We start from the raw sequence: 19,597 nt of genomic DNA on the forward strand, positions 1-19,597 counted from the left end.
AATTCCCCTATTTACCTTCCTGGGGGATCTTCTCCCCTCCTGCTCCACATGGTCACGGGCCAAGTGCAGGGACCACTGAGCACCACGAGCTCCCAGAGCCTGTTCCTGCAGGGTTCATGCTGCAAGGCCAGTGGGACCCCCCTGAGATGAGTGTCACCCACTCTGTGGGACGTGTGGCTGGTGTGAATGTGCCCTGGAAAGCCCCAGTGATGGATGACAGCCCAGAGCAATGGGAAACCTCAACACACAAGGGCCAACACGGCTTCTGGGGCTCCTGCTCCTGCATCCAGGTTTGTCTCTGCAGCCAGAGTGTGCTGGGTCACACTCTGGGTCACACACTGGGTCCTGCAGCCCAGTGAAGTAGAATAATAATTCATGTCTTTTAACAATCAAGATGCAGAGCTGAACACAGAGGGATACAGAGTGGACCTTCAGAAAATGCTGTTGGGGTTTTGGTGGGACAGACATTGGATCCCAGTGGCTCTATGAAATCTGAGATCAATGTTCAGGGTTAATCATTAGAAGTATCTGGAGTCAGTACTAAAGCAAAGCCCATTGTCACACTCCTGCTGCCTACCATTTATTACAAGTTCCTTCTCCAACCAGTAAAACAGACTGAGAGACTTTCCAGACCACCATCAGCATGGACTGGTTCCAAAATGAAGCCATTTTGGCACAGACAAACAATATTTAAGGAAGATGCTTCAGAGACCTCTAAAACCACTGGAGTGCTGGACAGTGCTGTTTTTCACAGCAGTGGGACAGCTAGAGAAGTTTTCAGATGCTGGGACTGGGACAAGAACCAATGCTTCTTCACACGACACATAATTAATCCAATAACTCATCATCAGAGCATGACACAGAGAGGCCAAGAAACAGTTCCAAACAGGGTTAGATAATTTTCTAGGGACAGGGCCACCCTGGTATTAAACAAGAGGTTCTTCATTCAGCCTCAAGCTCAGAAAAGCTCCATCTTTGCTCACTGGGAGCTCAGGTTTGAGCAGGAAAAGACATGCTGCACCTATCACCGGGTGTCTCAGGATGGCTTTTCTTACAGTCTGGTATTAAGGAAGCCCCGGTCAGGCCCTGCTTGCTGCAGTCAGTCCTTACATATCACATTAAACCCTTCTTGCATATAATATTTTTTTCATAAAAGACATTTTCAACAACAACATACATCATGATTTTGGCAAGAGTTTGAGTAATTATAGCAGAATCTGGGGGATGATGTCAAGGAGACCCCTATACACTAGCAGGATCACATCTTCTCTCCAAGGCATCTGATTCTTCGGGCTGCTCCCTACTGAGGTGACCAGGCACTGCTACGGAGGGAGGATGGCAAAAAGGTTCAGAGGACAGCAGGGCATCTGAACTGCTGGGATAGGGTTACTCTGTCTAAGTGGTGGCATTTTCCCTCTGGGATGCTGCTCTTGTAGAGGATGAAGGAGGACAATGCTGTAGCTCACTGAGAAGAGCACCCTCAGCAGGAGTCCTGGGCTCCAGGCCAGCTCCAAGAATGGCCCAATACATTCTGTGTTAAGGGGTCACTGCATGGCTTATGTGAACAGCATTGCAAAGAGGGAACAACTCTGCAAACCAGTCATCTGCTGACTTCATGTCCCTAAAAACCTCGGGCAGGCCCTGTCCCCTCTCTGCATTCCTGCTCCCCAAGAACAGGAAGCTGGGGGAGCTGTGAGCATGGATGATGGTGAGGGATCTGCATGGATCCCAGGTCTGCTGCAGGGTGACTGACTGAGGCATAGATGTGGTCTGTGAACCTGGACCTCAGTCCACAAGGTCACAGAAACTCTGAGATCCCAGATCACACTGGTCTCAGCCTTTATCTGCCATCATCTGTCTATTCCTGCCCCTCCATCAGCTCCTGCCTTCAATTTAAACAAAATCCCTGGACTTCATTTGCTTTCCTATATAGCAGGGTGCTGCTTCACAGCAGCCTGGAGAAAACCTTAGTCAGAGCTTAAAATCTTGTGTACATAGAGCAATCCCACTCTGGCTGGTGCCATTTTGCAGTTGCTGAGTCCAATTTTCTGTCTTCAAGCGGCTGCATCAATGAGTAAAGTCCTACAGGACTTATTCGGGGTGGGGGTGGTGTGTGAGGCACTGGCACAGGTTGCCCACAGAGGTTGTGGACTCCCATCCCTGGAAGTGTTGGATGGGGCTCTGAGCCATCTGGTCTAGTAGAAGGTGTCCCTGCCCATGGCAGGGCGTTGGAATGAGATGGTGCTTGAGCTCCCTTCTAACACAAACCATTCTGTGATTCTATGACCATGCTAGTTGATGAGCCAACTTCTGGACAAGCTGAGGACACTGATGAACATGACAAGCAAAGACTGCTCAGGCCAGCAAGTGCTCAAAACCAAGTGTGGATGGAGCACTGTCACCTTGGTTGGCACTGTTTAGGAGATACTGGGGCTTGCAGACACCGGTAGACGTGGACACACAACCTGCTACCCACAGCAGTCTGACTGGAACCAGAATAAATCAGAACTCTTCAGAGGCTGGGTTTCATTTTCAGAAGCAGGAGAATTGTTTGTTGGCAGAGGTCATGCCTGAATGACCAGAAGAATGCTGGGATTGGGTCATCACACCAGGATCCTTGCACAAGAGAGTCTCAACGTACATACAGCCCTCAGAGGTACAGGCCTGTGCACCATAAAATGTCCCCTTCTTGGGAGGCTGAAGTGACTCAGCCAGCACAGTCAAAGGGCTGTTATTGCTAGAGGCTGGAGCCCGTGCACAGGGATTAAAGACATTCCAACCTCTGCATGTTCCTGTTCCCTCCCAGTGGAAGCATCTCTTGGATGTGCCACACCATTCCCTTTGTCAAAAAGCCATTTCTGTTCTGCACAGGCTTGGGGTTGTCCAAGAGGTAGGAGATTCCTGAAGTGTCCCAAACCATCTCCAAACCCGCCATCCTGGGGCAATGTGGCTTTTTTGGTGATGTTTTTTGATGTGTGTTCACAAGCCAGGCTAGTCAGCACCTGTCCTGGGCCACAGGAGGTGCTGCAGTTACAGTCCAGGTGGAGAAGAGGAGGGACTGGGTGAGGTGGCCACTGGGTAGGGTCCATCCAGTCAGGAGATGTGGCATGTGCCAAGGAAGGCCACTCTTGTCAGGCTCCTTCCAGCCTACCTGTTGATGGAGACGAGCCATGGGAAGCGCCGGGGCAGTGCGTGGGTAGGAGAGGGTTCAGGCCATGCTGGGTCAACATGTTTGTGCAGGGCAGTGCTGGGCAGTGCTCACACCAGGGGCTGTGCAGGCAGGTGTGGGCAGGCAGGTGTGGGCAGCGTGGGGTCTGCACGCTCACGCAGGCTGGTTGAGGCTTGCTGAGGAACGGAGTGGCAGGGTGGGCCACCCCAGCTGACTGCTGTGGGTACAGGCTCTGCAGCCAAGAGGATGCACCCAGGCATTTTGCCCTCCACATTTTGGGGTGAGGTTGTGGTTGTACTTGGAGTCTTTCCCTGTGGAGTTTGGTGTGGGATTCCTTCTTGGCTAGTAAGCGCTGCCGTTGCTGCAGCATGTTCAGCCAGGGAAGTCTGAGGGCTGGCAATGCCAGCTGTGCAGTGGAGCACTTGGTGAGGGTGGGATGTCGTGTGAAGCCGTGGCAGCACAAGCTCAGGCAGATGGCCAGCTGGGATGGATGCTTCCTGCCATCCAGATCACTCAGAGGTGAGGGGCATCCAGGCAGCTCATAAGGAGGTCTGGAAGGATGGAGAAGTTTTCAGTTTTCCAGGTACAGGAGGAAGGCATGGCGGGGAGAGCCATTTCGATCACATTCTTCTGATTAAGCAGGGTATTCTGCCACCCTGGAAAGCTCCAAGGCTGGGAGAGCATGGACCAAGGCTTAGTTTTGCAAGGGGAGGAGCCTGCAGATGGAACACAACAGCCTATGGAGGTGGTTCTGATGATCCTGGCACTGGAGCATGGACCGAGGAGCGTCAGCCCCCGTGGGGAAGGTGTTGGTGGTCCATGCTGCAGAGCAGAGCCCCCAGGAGAGGTGCACTCACAAAGACTCTTTGCAAAGGGATATACCTGCCAATGGAGAAGACCTCAGAGCACCAGCTGCTGCTGCTGGGCATCCACCCCTGTCAGTCTGTGCTTGTCTGAGGGGAGATGAGGAGGCCCCACCTCGCCTTGCCTTTGGCTGGGGGCTGGTTCAAGGCTCCATGCACGAAGATCTCAGCACATTGCCCTGTATCACAATGTTTTGTTGCAGTGGGGCAGCCTGGCTCTTCACTTGCTCTCTTCCAAGTCTCCACACACCTGCTTCCCTGGGTGTACCCCTGCATGGTTTCTGCACAGGCCTATCTTCATGGCCACTTTCCAGGTGGTTTTTGTGCAGTGAAGCAGCCGGTGGAGGCAGAGCCAAGAATCTGGTCCTGCTTCCAGTACCTCTGGGATTCACTCCGAGGGCAGGGAGAGGACCATCTGCACAGGCAGGTTTGTGGAGGAATTCCCAGGGTGTTTCCCATTCTTTTCTAAACATAAACTAATTCTCTGGAAAGACCGGGAAAGCTCTGGGCCCCTTGACAGCCCAAGGTGCATGTGGGAGTTCACTGGTGGACCTGCACATGACTACAATTAGCTCTAAGGCTCTAGCACACTAAAATTAAATTGGGAAAGTTGTTTCCAGCCCCAGCTATCACCTGTCTCCTGTGGGGACACCCCTGTCACCAGAGGTAAGATCTCTGATCCTGCTGTTAGTCAGTTCCTGAATACCCACACAGGTTTCAGCTGGTTTTATTTGGGGCAGCCATTCCCAACCACAGCCATGCCTGTCACCTCTCAAACCTCAGCCAACCTGTGACAGAGCATGCACATCTATAGACACGATATGTCCAGAATATCCCTGGTGCCATCTGCTCCAAAACTTCCTATTCCTGTCTTCATATATGCACATATGCATCCTGTTCCTTATTGCAGCAGTTGCTTGTCCTTGACGGTTTGTGTCCATCCTCATTCACCTCTCCTCCAGGTTAAGTCAGTTGACTCATTGTCCCTTTAGTTCATCACCAGACTCCTGATCCTTCTCATTGGGCTGCAGGACCCAGTGTGTTATCTCCCCAGCACACTCTGGCTGCAGAAACAAACCTGGATGCAGGAGCAGGAGCCCCAGAAGCCGTGTTGGCCCTTGTGTGTTGAGGTTTCCCATTGCTCTGGGCTGTCATCCATCACTGAGGCTTTCCAGGGCACATTCACACCAGCCACACGTCCCACAGAGTGGGTGACACTCATCTCAGGGGGGTCCCACTGGCCTTGCAGCGGGAACCCTGCAGGAACAGGCTCTGGGAGCTCGTGGTGCTCAGTGGTCCCTGCACTTGGCCCGTGACCATGTGGAGCAGGAGGGGAGAAGATCCCCCAGGAAGGTAAATAGGGGAATTGTTTTGAGAATGGCAGGGTGGTGTGAGTGGGGTAGGACAGAGGAAAATTGGGAGCAGATGGGGCAGGGATCTGAGACTGCCAGAGTGCCAGAGGCTTTGGAGTGCCCCCGGTGTGCCCCAGGACCCCTGGGGCCCCTAGTGCTGCCCAGGGACCAGCTGTGCACAGGAGATACAGGAGGAGGGTATGGCAGAGGGGAGCCATTTCAATCACATTCTTCTGCCACCCCCATAATTTCTATTCTAGGTTCCCCACAGGTGAGGATTTGGCATTTCCTCATCCTTCTGCCCGTTGTTGTCAGGCTGCTCCTGCTGCCCTGTGCTCTGCAGGGCAGGTCTGGGTGGGACAGCGTGGCCTGGCCAAAGCCTGCCCAGCACCAAGAGGAGCAGAAGCATCACAGCTGGTGTCTCGGTGCAGGTGGGTCCCAGCCCAGCAGCCTGTCCTGTAGCCTTTGCTGTCTGCCAGAGCCCAGCACCCCAGAGAAGTGCCATGTAAAAGCCTGAAGGGTGACTTGCCCTCCCTAAGTTAAGCACAAACTCACAATGCTTTGCCTCTGTCAAAAGTGATGGGACAGGACTTTCCTCCCTGTTCCTGTGTTTTAATACCTGACATCCCAGCATGTCTTTGATCTTTCCTGCCTCATGGGCTCTTCAGATTCCCCTCTCCAGATACCTCCTTCACCTGAATGAGCTAGTACTGTGAGCATCCATCCTTCCTTCCTTGGGCTTGTAGGTGGGCTAGTGGTCTGCATATCCCCATGGGAAACATTGGGGGGTCAGAGTAAATTTAGTAGAATCATAGGATCACTAAAATTGGAAAAGCCCTTTAAGATCATTGAGTCCAAACCTGAAGCTAACACAGCCAGGTCCACCATTAAACCATGGTCCTAAACAGTCATGTGGTTTAGTTTCAGGCAGTCCTGCAGCCAGAGGGATGTGACAGCTCATGTGCCACCCTGTGTCACTGGGCACAGCCTGATCGAGAGCAAGGCAGGACACCAACTTCAGCTCTCACAAGAAAGCCTGGATCAATCTTCCCAGTGCAACCATTTCCCAGATGGAAATGCCCTGGTCCTTCAAGCCTCTCCTTGCACTGGGGTCCCTCCTGAACGTGTCCCTCCCGGTGCTGCCCTGTGGTGGAGCAGGCAGGGTGTCAGTCTGCACACTCCTCTTCCTCCTGCCCCTCAGGGAGCTGTGCCAGCTCCGGAAGGGAGGCATCGCTCTGGGTGCTGCCTCAGTAGCTCCCCGGGCCTGACACAAACAGCGATTGATCAAAAGCGCCTTTAAAAGCTCCCGCGTCCCCAGAGTAGAAGGTTCCTCTTGTTGAAATTGGGTGGGAGAGCTGCGGTTTTTCCTCAGTTCCTTTGATTTGTTGCCTAATGCAGGGGATGGATAAATCTCTAAGCCCTGAGATTTAGGGCAGGATTCATATTTTACATCTTCAGAAGACGTAGTAAACAGCCTTATACTCTCTAATCCTGGGAGCAGGTTTGTACCTGCTCGCTCTGTATAAACTGGACCAGCTACAACAATTTCACATTGTGGCTGAGTTCAAAACATCCCCTTGGGGATAAAATGTTTATTGCAGATTTTTAAGATGGTTCCTGAAAGGGAGCAAGGGACTCCCACCTCAACAGACCCCGCGGGACTGTCATATGGATTCAAAAAGCAGTGTGACTCCACAAGCAGTGAGACAGCCTGGCCTGCTGGAAGCCATGACTGTAGGTGCCACAGTAGAGCCAGTTCATCTAGGTACGGTTTGCAAAGCTTCCAGAGGACTTTCTGTCACTTAGACCTTCCCCACTGGACAGCAGGGGTGGGTGGCCTGCCTGCCATGACCTTTATTAAGCAGGGCTACCAGATCCAAGCCCAGTGGCTGCAATGATCCTGCATTCCAGCTGTCCCCATCACCCCAGTGGGCAAGCTAGGCTCTAGCTGAGGTCAGACTGTCCAAAGATCCCACCCTTCCCAGGGGCAGGTCACTCCAGAGCCTCACAGAGGCCTCCTGGGCCATGCAGAGGTTTGTGGCAAGGACAGGCTGTGCCCTTTCCCCAGTGCCTGGGGGAGTGCAGGTATCTGGACCTTTGGGATGCTCCAACCCAGTCTCAATACAGCAGCAGAGCAGATGGGGGCCAGCTTGGGGTCTGAACACCACACCTGGGGGGCACCACGATACAGCATTTGGTGAGTTTGATGCAAAATGTGAAGCTCTGCAGGTTCCCCTGGGGCACATCACACAGTGGGGGGCTGTGCCCTGGGTGGGGGTGCTCATTGGTTTGCTGCAGGAAGCAGGGGAATGGGTGGCCCATGGGGTGGGACACAGCTCCCCAGTCACCAAGGGCATGTTGACCAGCATGGGTTTAACATCTGACACCACACCTCCTGGTAGCTTTGCATTTCCTTGCCATGGCTGCAAGTCCCCATGCTAGTGCCAGGGGGCCAGGGTGGCTCTGCAGAGGGGAGTAAGCTACTTACAGAATCTTCAGGTTGTAAAGGCCAAAGAAAGCTTCCCCTGGGATCCTGGAGATCTGGTTTCCAGACAGGCGTCTGCAGCGAAAAGAAAAGCCAGTGATGTGTCAACATCCTTGCAAATGACAATCCCTTGTCTGCAGAGGTCTAACAGCTCGTCCATCCTGCCTCTGTCCCCTCGAGAGGAGGCTGCAGCACCTGCAAGCTGAACCACGATCCTGAGCTTGGCAAACCTCTGCATGTCATCCCCTCGTACAGCCTGTGGAACAGGCAAAGAAAACCATAGCTCCTGCTGGACCTGAATCCAGAATTTTTGGCATCCAGAGACAGTTCATGGCTAAAGCCATTCCCTGGATACACACAGAGGTCCCCACTCACTGAAATTACAGCACAGGCACTGACCAGCCTATAGACCCTGCTCTATGCCAGGCCCTGGCAGAGAGAGCAGAGCAGGGGAGAGTTATTTCTGTTCATGCAGAGGGAGCACTGTCCTTAAATCCTGGCCCCTTATCTGTCCCTTTTGTCTGCATGTGGCCTGTATCTGCATCCTGCAGGTTCTCCTTTGTCCTGTGCATCAAAGCTTGATGCCACTTGATTTGCTTCCACTCCCTCATTCCCAGCCCTGCTTTCACCTGTGTGATCACAGCTAAAGCCCAGCTCCTTCAAACACACTGGGGTTTGGAACCACTGCTGTGAGGGGACACAGGGAAGGGGCTGGAGATGGGGAGTACCGTGTAGGTGCCACAGTAGAGCCAGCTTATCTGAGTGTGCTTTCCAAAACCAGGACAGAAAAGTCAAAAGTTGTTCTTGGATGAGTTATGGCTGGAGAAAAGTGTAGGAGGGAAGATGAGGATAGGGACAACACAGCCTGGGAAGGCTGAATGAAGGTGAAGGGATGGGAGAGGAAGACAAAATGAAGAGCAGCATCACAAAGGAAAATTGGTTGATCTGGGACATAGAGCAAAGAGCAGGGGACAATATTCAGAACTTACTGAAAGAATTTATTCGAGGAAACCCATGGGATTTGCCATGGTACAGCATCACCTGATCAGAGCACTCAAATTTCAGCAAGGCTCAGAGCAGGCTGGGAAATTAAAATGTATTTGGATTTTCCACTGGTATTAGAAACTGCATCACTGTTATTTATCATCAGGACCATGGTGAGGGCCTGTGGTGGAGTCAGGAGCAGAGACTCTGGAGTATAGGCTTGACCTAGAGGAGAGGAGAATCTTCTTCTTCTCCTGTTTCACCTGTGAGGACAAACATGGACCAAGTCCCAGTACCCCTCAGCCAGAAATCATAAAGACAGGTTCAACAACCTGATTAAGACTCTAAATTGCTACTATATTTCGATAAGAAACTTCTTGTCTACTTGACTTGGAGTGGAATATTGCAGCTCCAAAACAGACATAGTGAACATCATTTGTGACCGGGCTCATTCATCCTCACTTTCACAGAAAGTCCAAAGCAAAGGCCTTCACTGAACTTTGACAAAGCTCATTTCTTTTTAGGCATTTTGTCTGGGAAGGAGACAGGTGTGGAAGATGAGCAGTGTAATCCCGGCTGGAAGCAGAGTGCATTGCAACCAGGACTCTGCAAAGGTCAGGGAGAGGGCTGGGGCTGTTCTGGGCAGCCACACTCACTGATGGCAGAGCAGGTGGTGCTCTCCCTCTCTGTGGGTGCCCAAGTGCTCTCCCTTTCTGTCTCTCCCCTCGGGAATCTAGAGAAAATTGCTCCCATAATTAGGCCTTCAACACCATAAACAGCACAGGGTCGTCTCTTTAATGTGTGTGAGCAGGTTGTAACCTGCCTCTTGCAGCATAGGAGCTGCCTGGCAGGCTGGGCTATTTGTCACTTAGGGGCTGTGATTTGGGGTAATTGCTCCTTTTGATTGCTGATTTCCACATGGGAGGGAGTGTTGTCCAGGAAGCTGGAGTGCTTGACTGGAGGAGAGGTGTTCCTGCACAGCATCCTCAGCCTGCTCCCTGCATCCATCCCACCTGGCTCTGTCTGTCCTCACCTCCCTGGAGCTCCTGGCTGCTCCAGCCTCCACTGCCAGCAGCCTATATGTACTCAAATATGCCTCTCAGCTTGTTTCCTGGCAGCTCCACACCTTTCTGTTCACTTTCTTGGGTGAGTTTGAGTGTTTGCTGGGTCCCTAAAAGGATCTGGGACCACCAGGATTAGCAGGAGAGGAGTATGGAGCTTGGATGGAGCCGAGGTTGGGGCTGGTGGCCTCAGAACAGGGCAGCAGGGAGCCACAGATGCTGGTGGGACACATGTAGAGTCAGCTCATGGTGTCTCAGCACCAAGGATAACACAGAACATAAGGGGAAAAATAACTGTGGTAGGTGCCCTGGTTTCACTGGGCACAGACTTGGGAGAGTTTAGAGGCCCAAAACATCCCCCAGTGCCAGAAAAGGCCTCCCTGTTGCTGCTGTTTCTGTCCTTGGCCGTGCCACACTGAGACTGTGCCTTGTCCCTGGCTCACCCCTGGCCTCTGGCTCTTCTGTCCAACCTGTCCCTGCTGCTGAGGCAGCCCAGCTTCTTTTCCCAAGGTGTAGAGGTCCATGCCAAGCGAAGGGGCAGGCACAAAGGGAGGCACCAATCACAACCACTGCTCCCAATTCACCTCCCAAGGCAACCAACAGTGTCACTCGGGTCTAAGATGGGCTCTGCTCACTTGTGTGTACGCAGGGACTGGGGGGTGGGACATGTCTGTGCACACAGGCTGAGGTTTTGCTTTCCTAGAGGGGTGCACGGCCAGGACACGGACACAGGGTCTGGAGGTGTGGAGTTTGGAGGTTTGTTAGACCTCCCAGATGCTGCATGATGCTAGGAGTGGTGCCCAGCTGTTCCAGGCAAGGCAGCATGGCTGTCCCATCCCTCCAAGAGCAGACCAGGAATGGGTAGGCCTTTTGGGGTGTCCTGTCAAGCAGGAAGTGTGGCCACTGGGAAGAAATGATAGAATCACAAAATGGTTTTGGTTGGAAGGGATCTTAGAGATCATCTCGTTCCACCCCCTGCCATGGGCAGGGACACCTTCCACTAGCCCAGGCTGCTCCAAGCCCTGCCCAACCTGGCCTTGGACACTTCCAGGGATGGGGCAGCCACAGCTTCTCTGGGCAACCTGTGCCAGGGCCTCACCACCCTCACAGGGAAAAATTTCTTCCCAATGTTTCATCTAACCCTGCCCTCTGGCAGTGGAAAGCCATTCACCCTTGTCCTGTCATTCCATGTCCTTGTCCAAAGTCCCTCTCCAGCTCTCTTGGAGTCCCTTAAGGAACATGAAGGGGCTCTCAGGTCTTCCTAGAGCCTTCTTTTCTCCAGATTAAACAACCCCAGTTCCCTCAGCCTGTCTCCAGAGCAGAGGTGCTCCGGCTCTCGGAGCATCTTCCTGCCCATCCTTTGTTCCTTGCCATTAGCTCCTGTGCCAGTTCATGTAAGAGACTGAAGACCCAAAAGTCTCCCTGTGTGAGACCCTTCCTCTCTTCATGGTCATTGGCAGTCTGCCTAGTGCTTGGTTCCTTCTGTCCCTCTCACTTACACTCTCCAGAAATCCCCGTGTCTGGCAGACAGGCACTCATTGAATGTGTCTCCAGAATTCAGATCCCACAGGAAATGCAGAGAAATGGTTCTTCCCTTTCTATTTAAAATGGAACAATATCATTTGAAGTGATGCTGCCAGTGTGACATCCACTGAGACAGCTCTTAATTTGCTCCTTCTGTGGGGAAGACTGAAGCAAATAACCCCACCGAGAAGTACTGAGAGGTGGTACTGCCTTTGCCTAAGCACAAGAGGAAGAAAAGCTGCTCTCGTAGGGGTGAATATCTGGTCCACAGCACGTGAGCTCAGCTCCAGGACTGCTCTTTTTAGGACAAGCTTGATTCAGTGGGATGCCCTGCTGTCTCGAAGTTTACACCGTGACATAGGGTTGGGAGAAAGAGAAAGCTCTGGATTTAAAGTGACTGATGGAAGAGGGAAAGAAGGGGCAGGTGAAGGGAGAGGGTGGGAGCTGGATAGGGCTGGCTTGCTTTGGAAAGCTCATGGTGGATTTTAGATTCTGCTCCCCCCTCTCTTCCACCACTCCTGTGATTTCTCGGAACATTCCTCCAGGCTTTGATCTGCATTCCCAATACACTCCAAGTTGGAACAAACTCATGGTTTACCACCTCATGGTTGCTGCTGTTCAGTTACCACAGGCTCCCACCCCCTCCTGTATCCTGGGCTTCTTGGTCATGCTACAACTTCCATGGCACGCCCCAGGGCTGTGTGTCGGGCATGATCGCTCATGTCATGTGCTCAGGCAGCACGGTGATGCTCTTATCACTCACATTAGGAGGCAGGAACATTGCCCATTGGCAGGACAGGACAAACATGTGTGTCCATATCCCAGTGGAATTTTCCCCTTGCCAGATCTTTATTGAGCGTGTCGGCCGCCCCCTTTGATCTCCTGCTCCGGTTGCTTTCCCAAGCGCTGCCGCTGTCAAGGCAGTGTGCCCAGAGACTCTGCTCCTGCCTAAACAGTGTCATCACGCCAAGCGTGTGCCTTCCCCTGGGCACACAGGGGACCACGGGCCCGTGTCATGCCTGAGTTTGTTCTCCTGCTGGTGCAAAGCAGGAATGAAGCCAATCGAGTCATGCAAGTGAAAACACGGTACAGTTGAGACAAGAGCCGGGCTTGGACTCTTCCTTCCCACAGAGGAATCTGCAGCTGGTCCTAGTCTGGTATCACCTGGAGGTGCCTCTAACACGGTCTTTGCTGCCTCACTCCATCCCTGAGGAGGAGACTGTGCCTGTTTCTAACTCCCCCCCATGCCTGTTCCAACTCGATAGATTGATGGCATTTGTTCTTTTGTTTACGGTCCTCAAGCCAGTTTTCAACCCACATGAATGTTCATATGCAAGCCAGTTTGGATTCATTTGCCAAGTAAGATTTAATAAGACACAGCTACTTAATGAACAGCCCAACACAGGACACTGAACACCTTAATTCCATCTCTTTATATTATAAACTGTAAAGGTTTTCAGTTTGTTCCCTCCAAAACTTCAGAGGAGTTTTGACTTCTGACTCTACTCTGGGTGTCCCACTTGGGGTACTCCAGATCAGAGTTAGTTGTATGGAAAGCAGTTTTCAGGAAAATTGGGGCCAGCTACGCCAGCTGTTGCTGAACACTCTCCCAGGCCTAAATGGAGTAGAAATAGAACTGAAAAATCTCTAAATTTTTGAAACATTTTGTATTTGATTTAGGTCTCTGCAATAACTTGGCTTCATTTGTTGATGTTCATGGTAGACAACCCCTTAGAAGCCCTTCTCTCCTGTCCCCACCTTCACCTTAGCCAGTGTCTGTCCCCACACCATGTCAGCTTGCACAGGGATGACCTTTGGAAGGCTTCATCAGAGGAATTATCCTTTAACTCTCTCTGTGCTTTTGCTCACCCACTGAATTGATGACCAACAGACCAGCACCATCCTCTTTCAAGGACAGGCACCAACCAGGAGGACAGAAAGCCCTGGATGAAGCAGTTGGTCTCCTTTTTGCTAACAAGCTGCACCCTGGTGCCTTCTCAGCCCCAGGAGCATCCTGGGAGAACCACAGCGTCCAAGAATTTGGAGCTGCAGCTCCTTACCTAGAAATGGAGGGCTGTGCAAGGCAAGGTGGCTACCAAGGGAGCAGTGATTCTGCCTCCAAATCTCAGCATGGCAAAGTAAGGTCATGGCCCTACAAGTGTTTATGTCTTCACAAGAGACCTCTGTAGCCTGCTATGTCATGGACACCTGCCAAAGCTGCTGTCCTGGGAGTACCCTACTGCAGACATGTTACTGCACTGCTCCAGGAACTGCCTCTCACCATGGTGCCAACATGTGAAAGCATTGCCCAAAAATGCCAGCACCCCCTTCCACAGCAGAGCTGTTGCTCCTGAAGGAGTCATGCCCCACAGCCAGCACTACAAGAATGAGGTTGCCAGGAGTGAGACCCTGCACTGGACAATCCCCACAAAGGTGGATGTTCCAGATGTCTGGGAGCTGGAGTGGGTGGAGTGCTCCAACACCGGGGGGGGGCACGTTGGAACAGTGGTGGTACTCTTTAACCCCTGATGGCACCCTCATGGGAAGAGGATCGAGAAGGGGGTTCCCTCACAGGTGCAAGGGAGGAGAAAAGGACTGCTGTGTTCACATTCCCAGCATACATGTCTGCATTTTATTTCGTTTTGCTTTTATGCTGTTTCTTGGCCTTTGGCCCCTTGAGTTGCAAGAGCTGCCTGGGAAAGTGAACAGCCTGTGAGGGGAGGCCACGGAGTGGGTCCTGAGCGGGTGGGTCCTGAGCCCGCTGTGCTGCCCCGCTGCAGAGCACGGCACTCCCCGTGATGGTGAGTCCCTCTGCCCCCGGGGCCCGAGAAGAGGCAGGTGAAAGAGCCAGTGGCTGGGAAGGGGTCTGATCTTGCCGCTGTGCCCCGAAGCAAGAGGTGAATGGCAATGAACACCTGCCTTTGGCTGCAGTTTCTCTTCTTGGCACCGAGCGCTTGCGCTTGGATTCAAAGCGCGGTAACAAAGCTCTTGCCGGCAAACACATTTCAACATGTTATTATTCCCAGGCCAGCTTTCAAGATCCTCTTTCTATTCCTTCTGTACTGATTGCTCTTGTTTCTCTTGGCTCCCAACTCTGGCTTTTCAGGCTTCATTAACTGGAATTTATTAGCAACTTTAAACAATCTTCCTGCTGCCAAAAGGAGAGAAAGAAAAGAAGAAGGAAAAAAAGAGAAAGAAACAAAGAGGAGACATACTAAACTCTGGGCTGCTCCCTGCCTGTGTGAGGCCCAATTCTGAACACCTCTCTCTCTGCAGGTTTTTTTTTTGGAGGGGAAGACCAGTGAGTGCCTGCTCTGGGACTGTGCCTGCTCACACACAGCCTCTCCTTTCTCCAGAGCTAGAGGCTGGTGGGGCAGAGGAGAGCACACATTGATGGGCAGACACTGAGGACCCCTCTTGCACTGTCTCTTCAAGGGCAGCTGAGACTGGAGAATCTGAGCTGAGCATGAGTGCTAATTGCATCCGCAGCACCTTTCTGAGCAGCTCACAGTAAAAATGACTGACTAACAAGTCCTGGCACTCCTGGGAGGCCCACTCTCATTGTTGGACAGATGAGGCACTGGCAGGGAAAATCACTTTACTCAGACCACACAGTGAGTGAGCAGTCTGAGCTGGAGCAGTCCCAGTACCCTCAACTGTGCCCTAAGCATGGCATCCTCCCTGATCCCTTGGGGGACATGTTTGGTGTCCAGAGGGGAGATGACCCCATGCAGCAATGTCCTGTGGGAGACAGCCTGGCTGGGTGACATTGTGTGGTTTGGGTGATTGCTTTGCTGTCCTCAGGATCCTCACATGCCACCTTGCTCTTGTTTTTTCCTTGCATGCCCCCACCCTGGTGTGGGTATGTGCAGAGGACTAATGCACTCAGGGCTCAGGTGGATCCAGCAACCTGGACTGGCAGTGCTCCACAGCTGTGAAACAAGGCACATTTGTCCTTGTTGGCCATGGGACACCTGTTCTTCATCCACCCATTTTTGCAGCTGTTATTGTTCCCGTTCCTCGTTGAACCCCAGCTCCATCACAAGCTCAGCCATGAGTCCAGCTGATCAATGACTTTCATGGACTTCACTTTCATGAGGAGCCTGAGCTGGTGCTAAAATAGAGGCATGGAAAGAGGAGCAATCGTGAAGGGCGTGAAGCACCACCTCTCCTCCAAGGGACCCTCGGCTACTGGGGCTACATCTAACGAGAGAGAAGGTAGAATCACAGAGTCATAGAAGGTTAAGGGGCTGGAATGGACCTTAAAGATCATCTAGTCCCATCCCCCCCTGCCATGGGACACCTCCCACAGCTGCTGGGTGAGAGCAGGAGGGGAGAACCACGAGGAGGAGGCAGAGGAACCTGGGCTTTCTCTGACTGCTGAAGAAGATAAGGGTTATAGATCAAGGACCAGAGGTGTCAGGAGTTCCTGGGATGTTTCTAAGCATTAGACCAAGGTTAAAGTGTCCCTAAAATATGAGAGTTCCTATGGGACCTTGAAGAGGAGATTTGAAAGTCTGGGTTGAATTTGCCAAATATTTTTTGCTGAGGAATCTCCAATTTTTTTCAGAAGGTTCAAACATCTTTTTTAAGGCATCTTTGCAATAAAGCAAATATCATTTGAAATACCATTTTCTTTTCAGGTTTGACTAAAAGTAAAAGAGGAAATGTTAAGAAATAACCTGAAGATGAAAGTACTTTCTATCAGGTTAGAAGAAATTTTTGGGGTTGACCAAAGCCCCAGAACAGCAGTTTTGGTTCACCTCAAACTGAATTTTGCAAATTTTGTCTTCAGTTGCTCCATCCTGTTACCCACACAGTTTATCAAGGATGTAACAGGGAACATAAGGGAGTGTAGAAGGCAGACTAAGGCCATAACAGTCCCTCCAAATCCCTGGGGATGAGAAACCTGCTGAAGGGCTTCCATCTAACTGAAGACAGGCACTTGCAGCAAGGATGGGCTGCAGCAGAGTCCTCTTCATTGTCAGCACTTCCCTGCCTGGAGAGGGGGCAGGCAGAGGGCAGGCAGGCAGGTATTTCTCCTCCCCAGGAGATACTAACACTGGATTTGGGGTGCCTGGGTTGTCCCTCACTGCTCAACAGGGGTTTCTGCTCTTCACTCACTTGGCACGTCCCAGCATGGGCACTTCTGCCACGGGGATGCAGACAGAGGGCTTGGTCTCCTGTGCTACAGGTCACCCTGGCAGACTCAAGGCAATATGTCCTGGGTGGATGAAACCAGCAGAGATCTGAGCTGTGGAACCTGAGCAAACTTCCCTTGAGATGTCTAAACAGGCAGGATTTGTTTGCTTGATTCTTATGCGTGTCCTGGCACAGAGGGTGATCCCAGCCTGAATGTCAAGGTCCTGACGTAATGTTTTGGGATGAAAATTTGGTAAAGATATAAATGAAAAGAGCAGGGGAAATGCCAGGCAAGTGGCATTACTGGTCGATGACAGCCCTGTGAATACTGTACATGCTGTCCCTGTCTAGCTGCTGTTGAAAGAATCACTTTTAATTACTCGTAGCATATAAAATCCTCCCTTGCTTGATTTCATATCAATTACTTGATTTCCATAAATAGGATTACTGTCTTACTGTTATCAAATTCAAGCAGGCACTTTGCTATGCATAGATATATGATGCTGCAGTTTGCATTTCTTTCCCCTAACTATGATGTTTTTCCCTAGTCAAAATTCCTTTCCTTCCTGGAGGAGGAGGACTTGTGGCATTTTGAACCTCTAGTAAAATGTTATCTAACAACTTCCAATTATTTTTCAGATTTTCCTGTTTAAATTTTTCCCCTTTGCCTGTTTCATTCATAGTTATTTTTGGCTGTGGGAAGCTGGCTCTTTTGGAGCCTATGAATATTTATTCACTGCTGGTTGAGACTGCTCTGTTTGTACATGACGTAATGAGGACATGGTTGCTTGCAGCAAGACAACTGCTAATTGTACACAGCAGAGGCTGGTCTGTGTGTGTGAAAAGCTTCATTACCCCCAGTAAAGGTGTTGGGTGTCCACACTTTGACATGGATGTTGACAAAATGAAAAGAGAGAGGCTGCAGGATGGATGCAAAGCGGTGAAAATCCACCTTCTTTGGGCAGCTCTGGCTCCAAAGCTAAAAGATGATCAAAAATGCCTCCTGCTCAGCCTGTAAATGGCAGCTGGGAAGGGGCTTTTGGGTACCTGGGGTCCTTACAACTCTCATGAATGTAAACTACAGACAGGTGATGATGAGTTACTTGAAGTAAAAAACATGAGGAAGAAATTCTTCCCTGTGAGGGTGGAGAGGCCCTGGCACAGGTTGCCCAGAGAAGCTGTGGCTGCCCCATCCCTGGCCCCATCCAAGGCCAGGTTGGACAGGGCTTGGAGCAACCTGGGCTAGTGGAAGGGTGTCCCTGTCCATGGCAGGAGATGGGCTTTAAGGTCCCTTCAACCCAAACCAGTCTGTGATTCTGACATTTTAGAAACTACCATTTTTGAAATGTCAATGTTGTGCCTAGTGGTGGTGGAAAGATCTGGTTCAGCAAAGTGAAAGTGTCTCATTTAGACAGATTAAGCTGTAGTGACTGTTATATACACAATAAGTTTGCAACACACATCAAATGCAGCATTTATATTAGTATATCATGAGATGCAATAATAGTGTTTTGAAGAAACTGTGCTTCCCAACAGAAGCTGTTGTGTTGAAAGTAGCAATAGCATGAGAATAACACCTGGAGGTATTTCTCATGGTCAAGTGGAGTAAGACCATACAGGTGCAATTTACTCATGCAGAAATGGTCAACCTCAATATTCTGCCCCCCGGGCTCCCATTTTTTGGGGCTTGCAAAGGATTCCAGTGGTTTCTTGTGCTGGTGGTTAATTTTCACACTTTCAGAAGTGGGGCCACTCCTTCACTGACACACAGCCACATGCTGATCCCAGGGATTGAGACTGCTGCTGTGTCTGAGTGTGCCTGCTGAGACTGCAGTGCACATTGGTGCCTGGTGGGACACCTCAGCCTCTGGGGCAAATTTTTTTGACTTCCATTGTCCAGGCTTGTTTCCATCCGAACTGTGAAGTGCCTGGTGTGTCTCTGGGCTGCAGAGGCTGTGAGGGGGACCCTGTATGCAGGAGGGTGGATGAAGCTCTCTATTTGCTGGCTCTGCCCTGAGGTACAGTGTTGATTTTTTCACAGAGGATTATGTCCTCTTTTATTTTGGCTTTTGGTGCATGCATTGTCTCCGCCTGAAGGTGACGACCTCAGCGAAAGCTAGAGCAGCAAATAAACCCTGTCCCAGCATGCAGTCTCCTTCCACCTCAGCCTGTAGCTGCAGTGACATCCCTGGGGGTTGTGACCAGTGCTACAGGATCCTCTCCCTGCCACCCTGCCCACGCTGTGCCCGTGCAGTACTCACAGCTCCTCCAGGAATCGCAGGTGACGGAGCGTGCGGGGCTGCAGCCGGCTGATGTTGTTCATGCTCAGGTCTCTGGTAGGGAAGAAAAACAGAAGACTGATCAGACACACAGTGGTTTGCACAGAATAAACCTCAGTGCCAGGCTCTGTGTCCCCTCTCTGCTAAGAGGGAAGGCAGGAGGCCTCTGCAAACAGGATTTCAACATTAACATCTGATCGCAGCCCGGGCTCTGCCTTACAGAGGGATGGCCAGGAGTGGCCAGAGAGAGCTGGCTCCTTCAGGGTGGTCTGTCTGAGCTTCTCCAAGTTATGAAGCAAGTTAGGACATTTCCCAACAGCACAAGCAGTATTGCTGTCTCACAGTTTTTGGAGGGTGAACAGGAAGCCCCGTGACACTGGAGTAGGACAGTGTGTCCTTAGGCCCAAAAGCATCTCTCTGTCCACGACTGGTCATTCCAGCCCTCACAGGGAGCTCTTCCAGAGTGTGTACAGACAGCTGCTTTTGAGGAGAGAGCAATCCATGAGAGAAGGAGTACCTCCCATCGGACTGGTCTGCTCTACACTGGAAAAACTAGAGACCACCACCAGGAATGAGGGGTGGAGGTTGGCTCTGTGGGTGACAAACTGAGTTTAGGGGGGTGGGAGGGAATCTGGCTGATTGTGCTTGTCTCACTCTTTGCCATCTCTCATCTCAGGATATGAAAGTAGCAAAGTCTGCAGCAAGTGGTTCAATACACAAGCTGGTAGTTGGCAAAAA

At 51.4% G+C, this 19,597-nt stretch overlaps 1 protein-coding gene across 3 annotated transcripts in view; it reads right to left on the reverse strand.

The window, feature by feature from the left end:
• LGR6 (leucine rich repeat containing G protein-coupled receptor 6) overlaps positions 1 to 19,597 on the reverse strand; it is a 134,800-nt gene that overhangs the window by 70,129 nt on the left and 45,074 nt on the right. For 2 of the 3 annotated variants that reach the window (XM_017821487.1, XM_017821486.1), the window contains 2 exons: positions 18,842 to 18,913; positions 7,873 to 7,944 (listed from right to left, as the gene is read on the reverse strand). In XM_017821487.1, the coding sequence (XP_017676976.1) occupies positions 7,873 to 7,944; positions 18,842 to 18,913 (144 nt within the window). Of the gene's footprint in view, positions 1 to 7,872; positions 7,945 to 18,841; positions 18,914 to 19,376; positions 19,452 to 19,597 lie in introns of those variants that run through there. The other variant, XM_017821488.1, reaches the window with a different exon arrangement.

Source organism: Lepidothrix coronata, unplaced genomic scaffold (genome assembly GCF_001604755.1).
Source record: "Lepidothrix coronata isolate B3197 unplaced genomic scaffold, Lepidothrix_coronata-1.0 Scaffold90, whole genome shotgun sequence".
In the NCBI taxonomy this organism is placed as follows: Eukaryota; Metazoa; Chordata; class Aves; order Passeriformes; family Pipridae; genus Lepidothrix; species Lepidothrix coronata.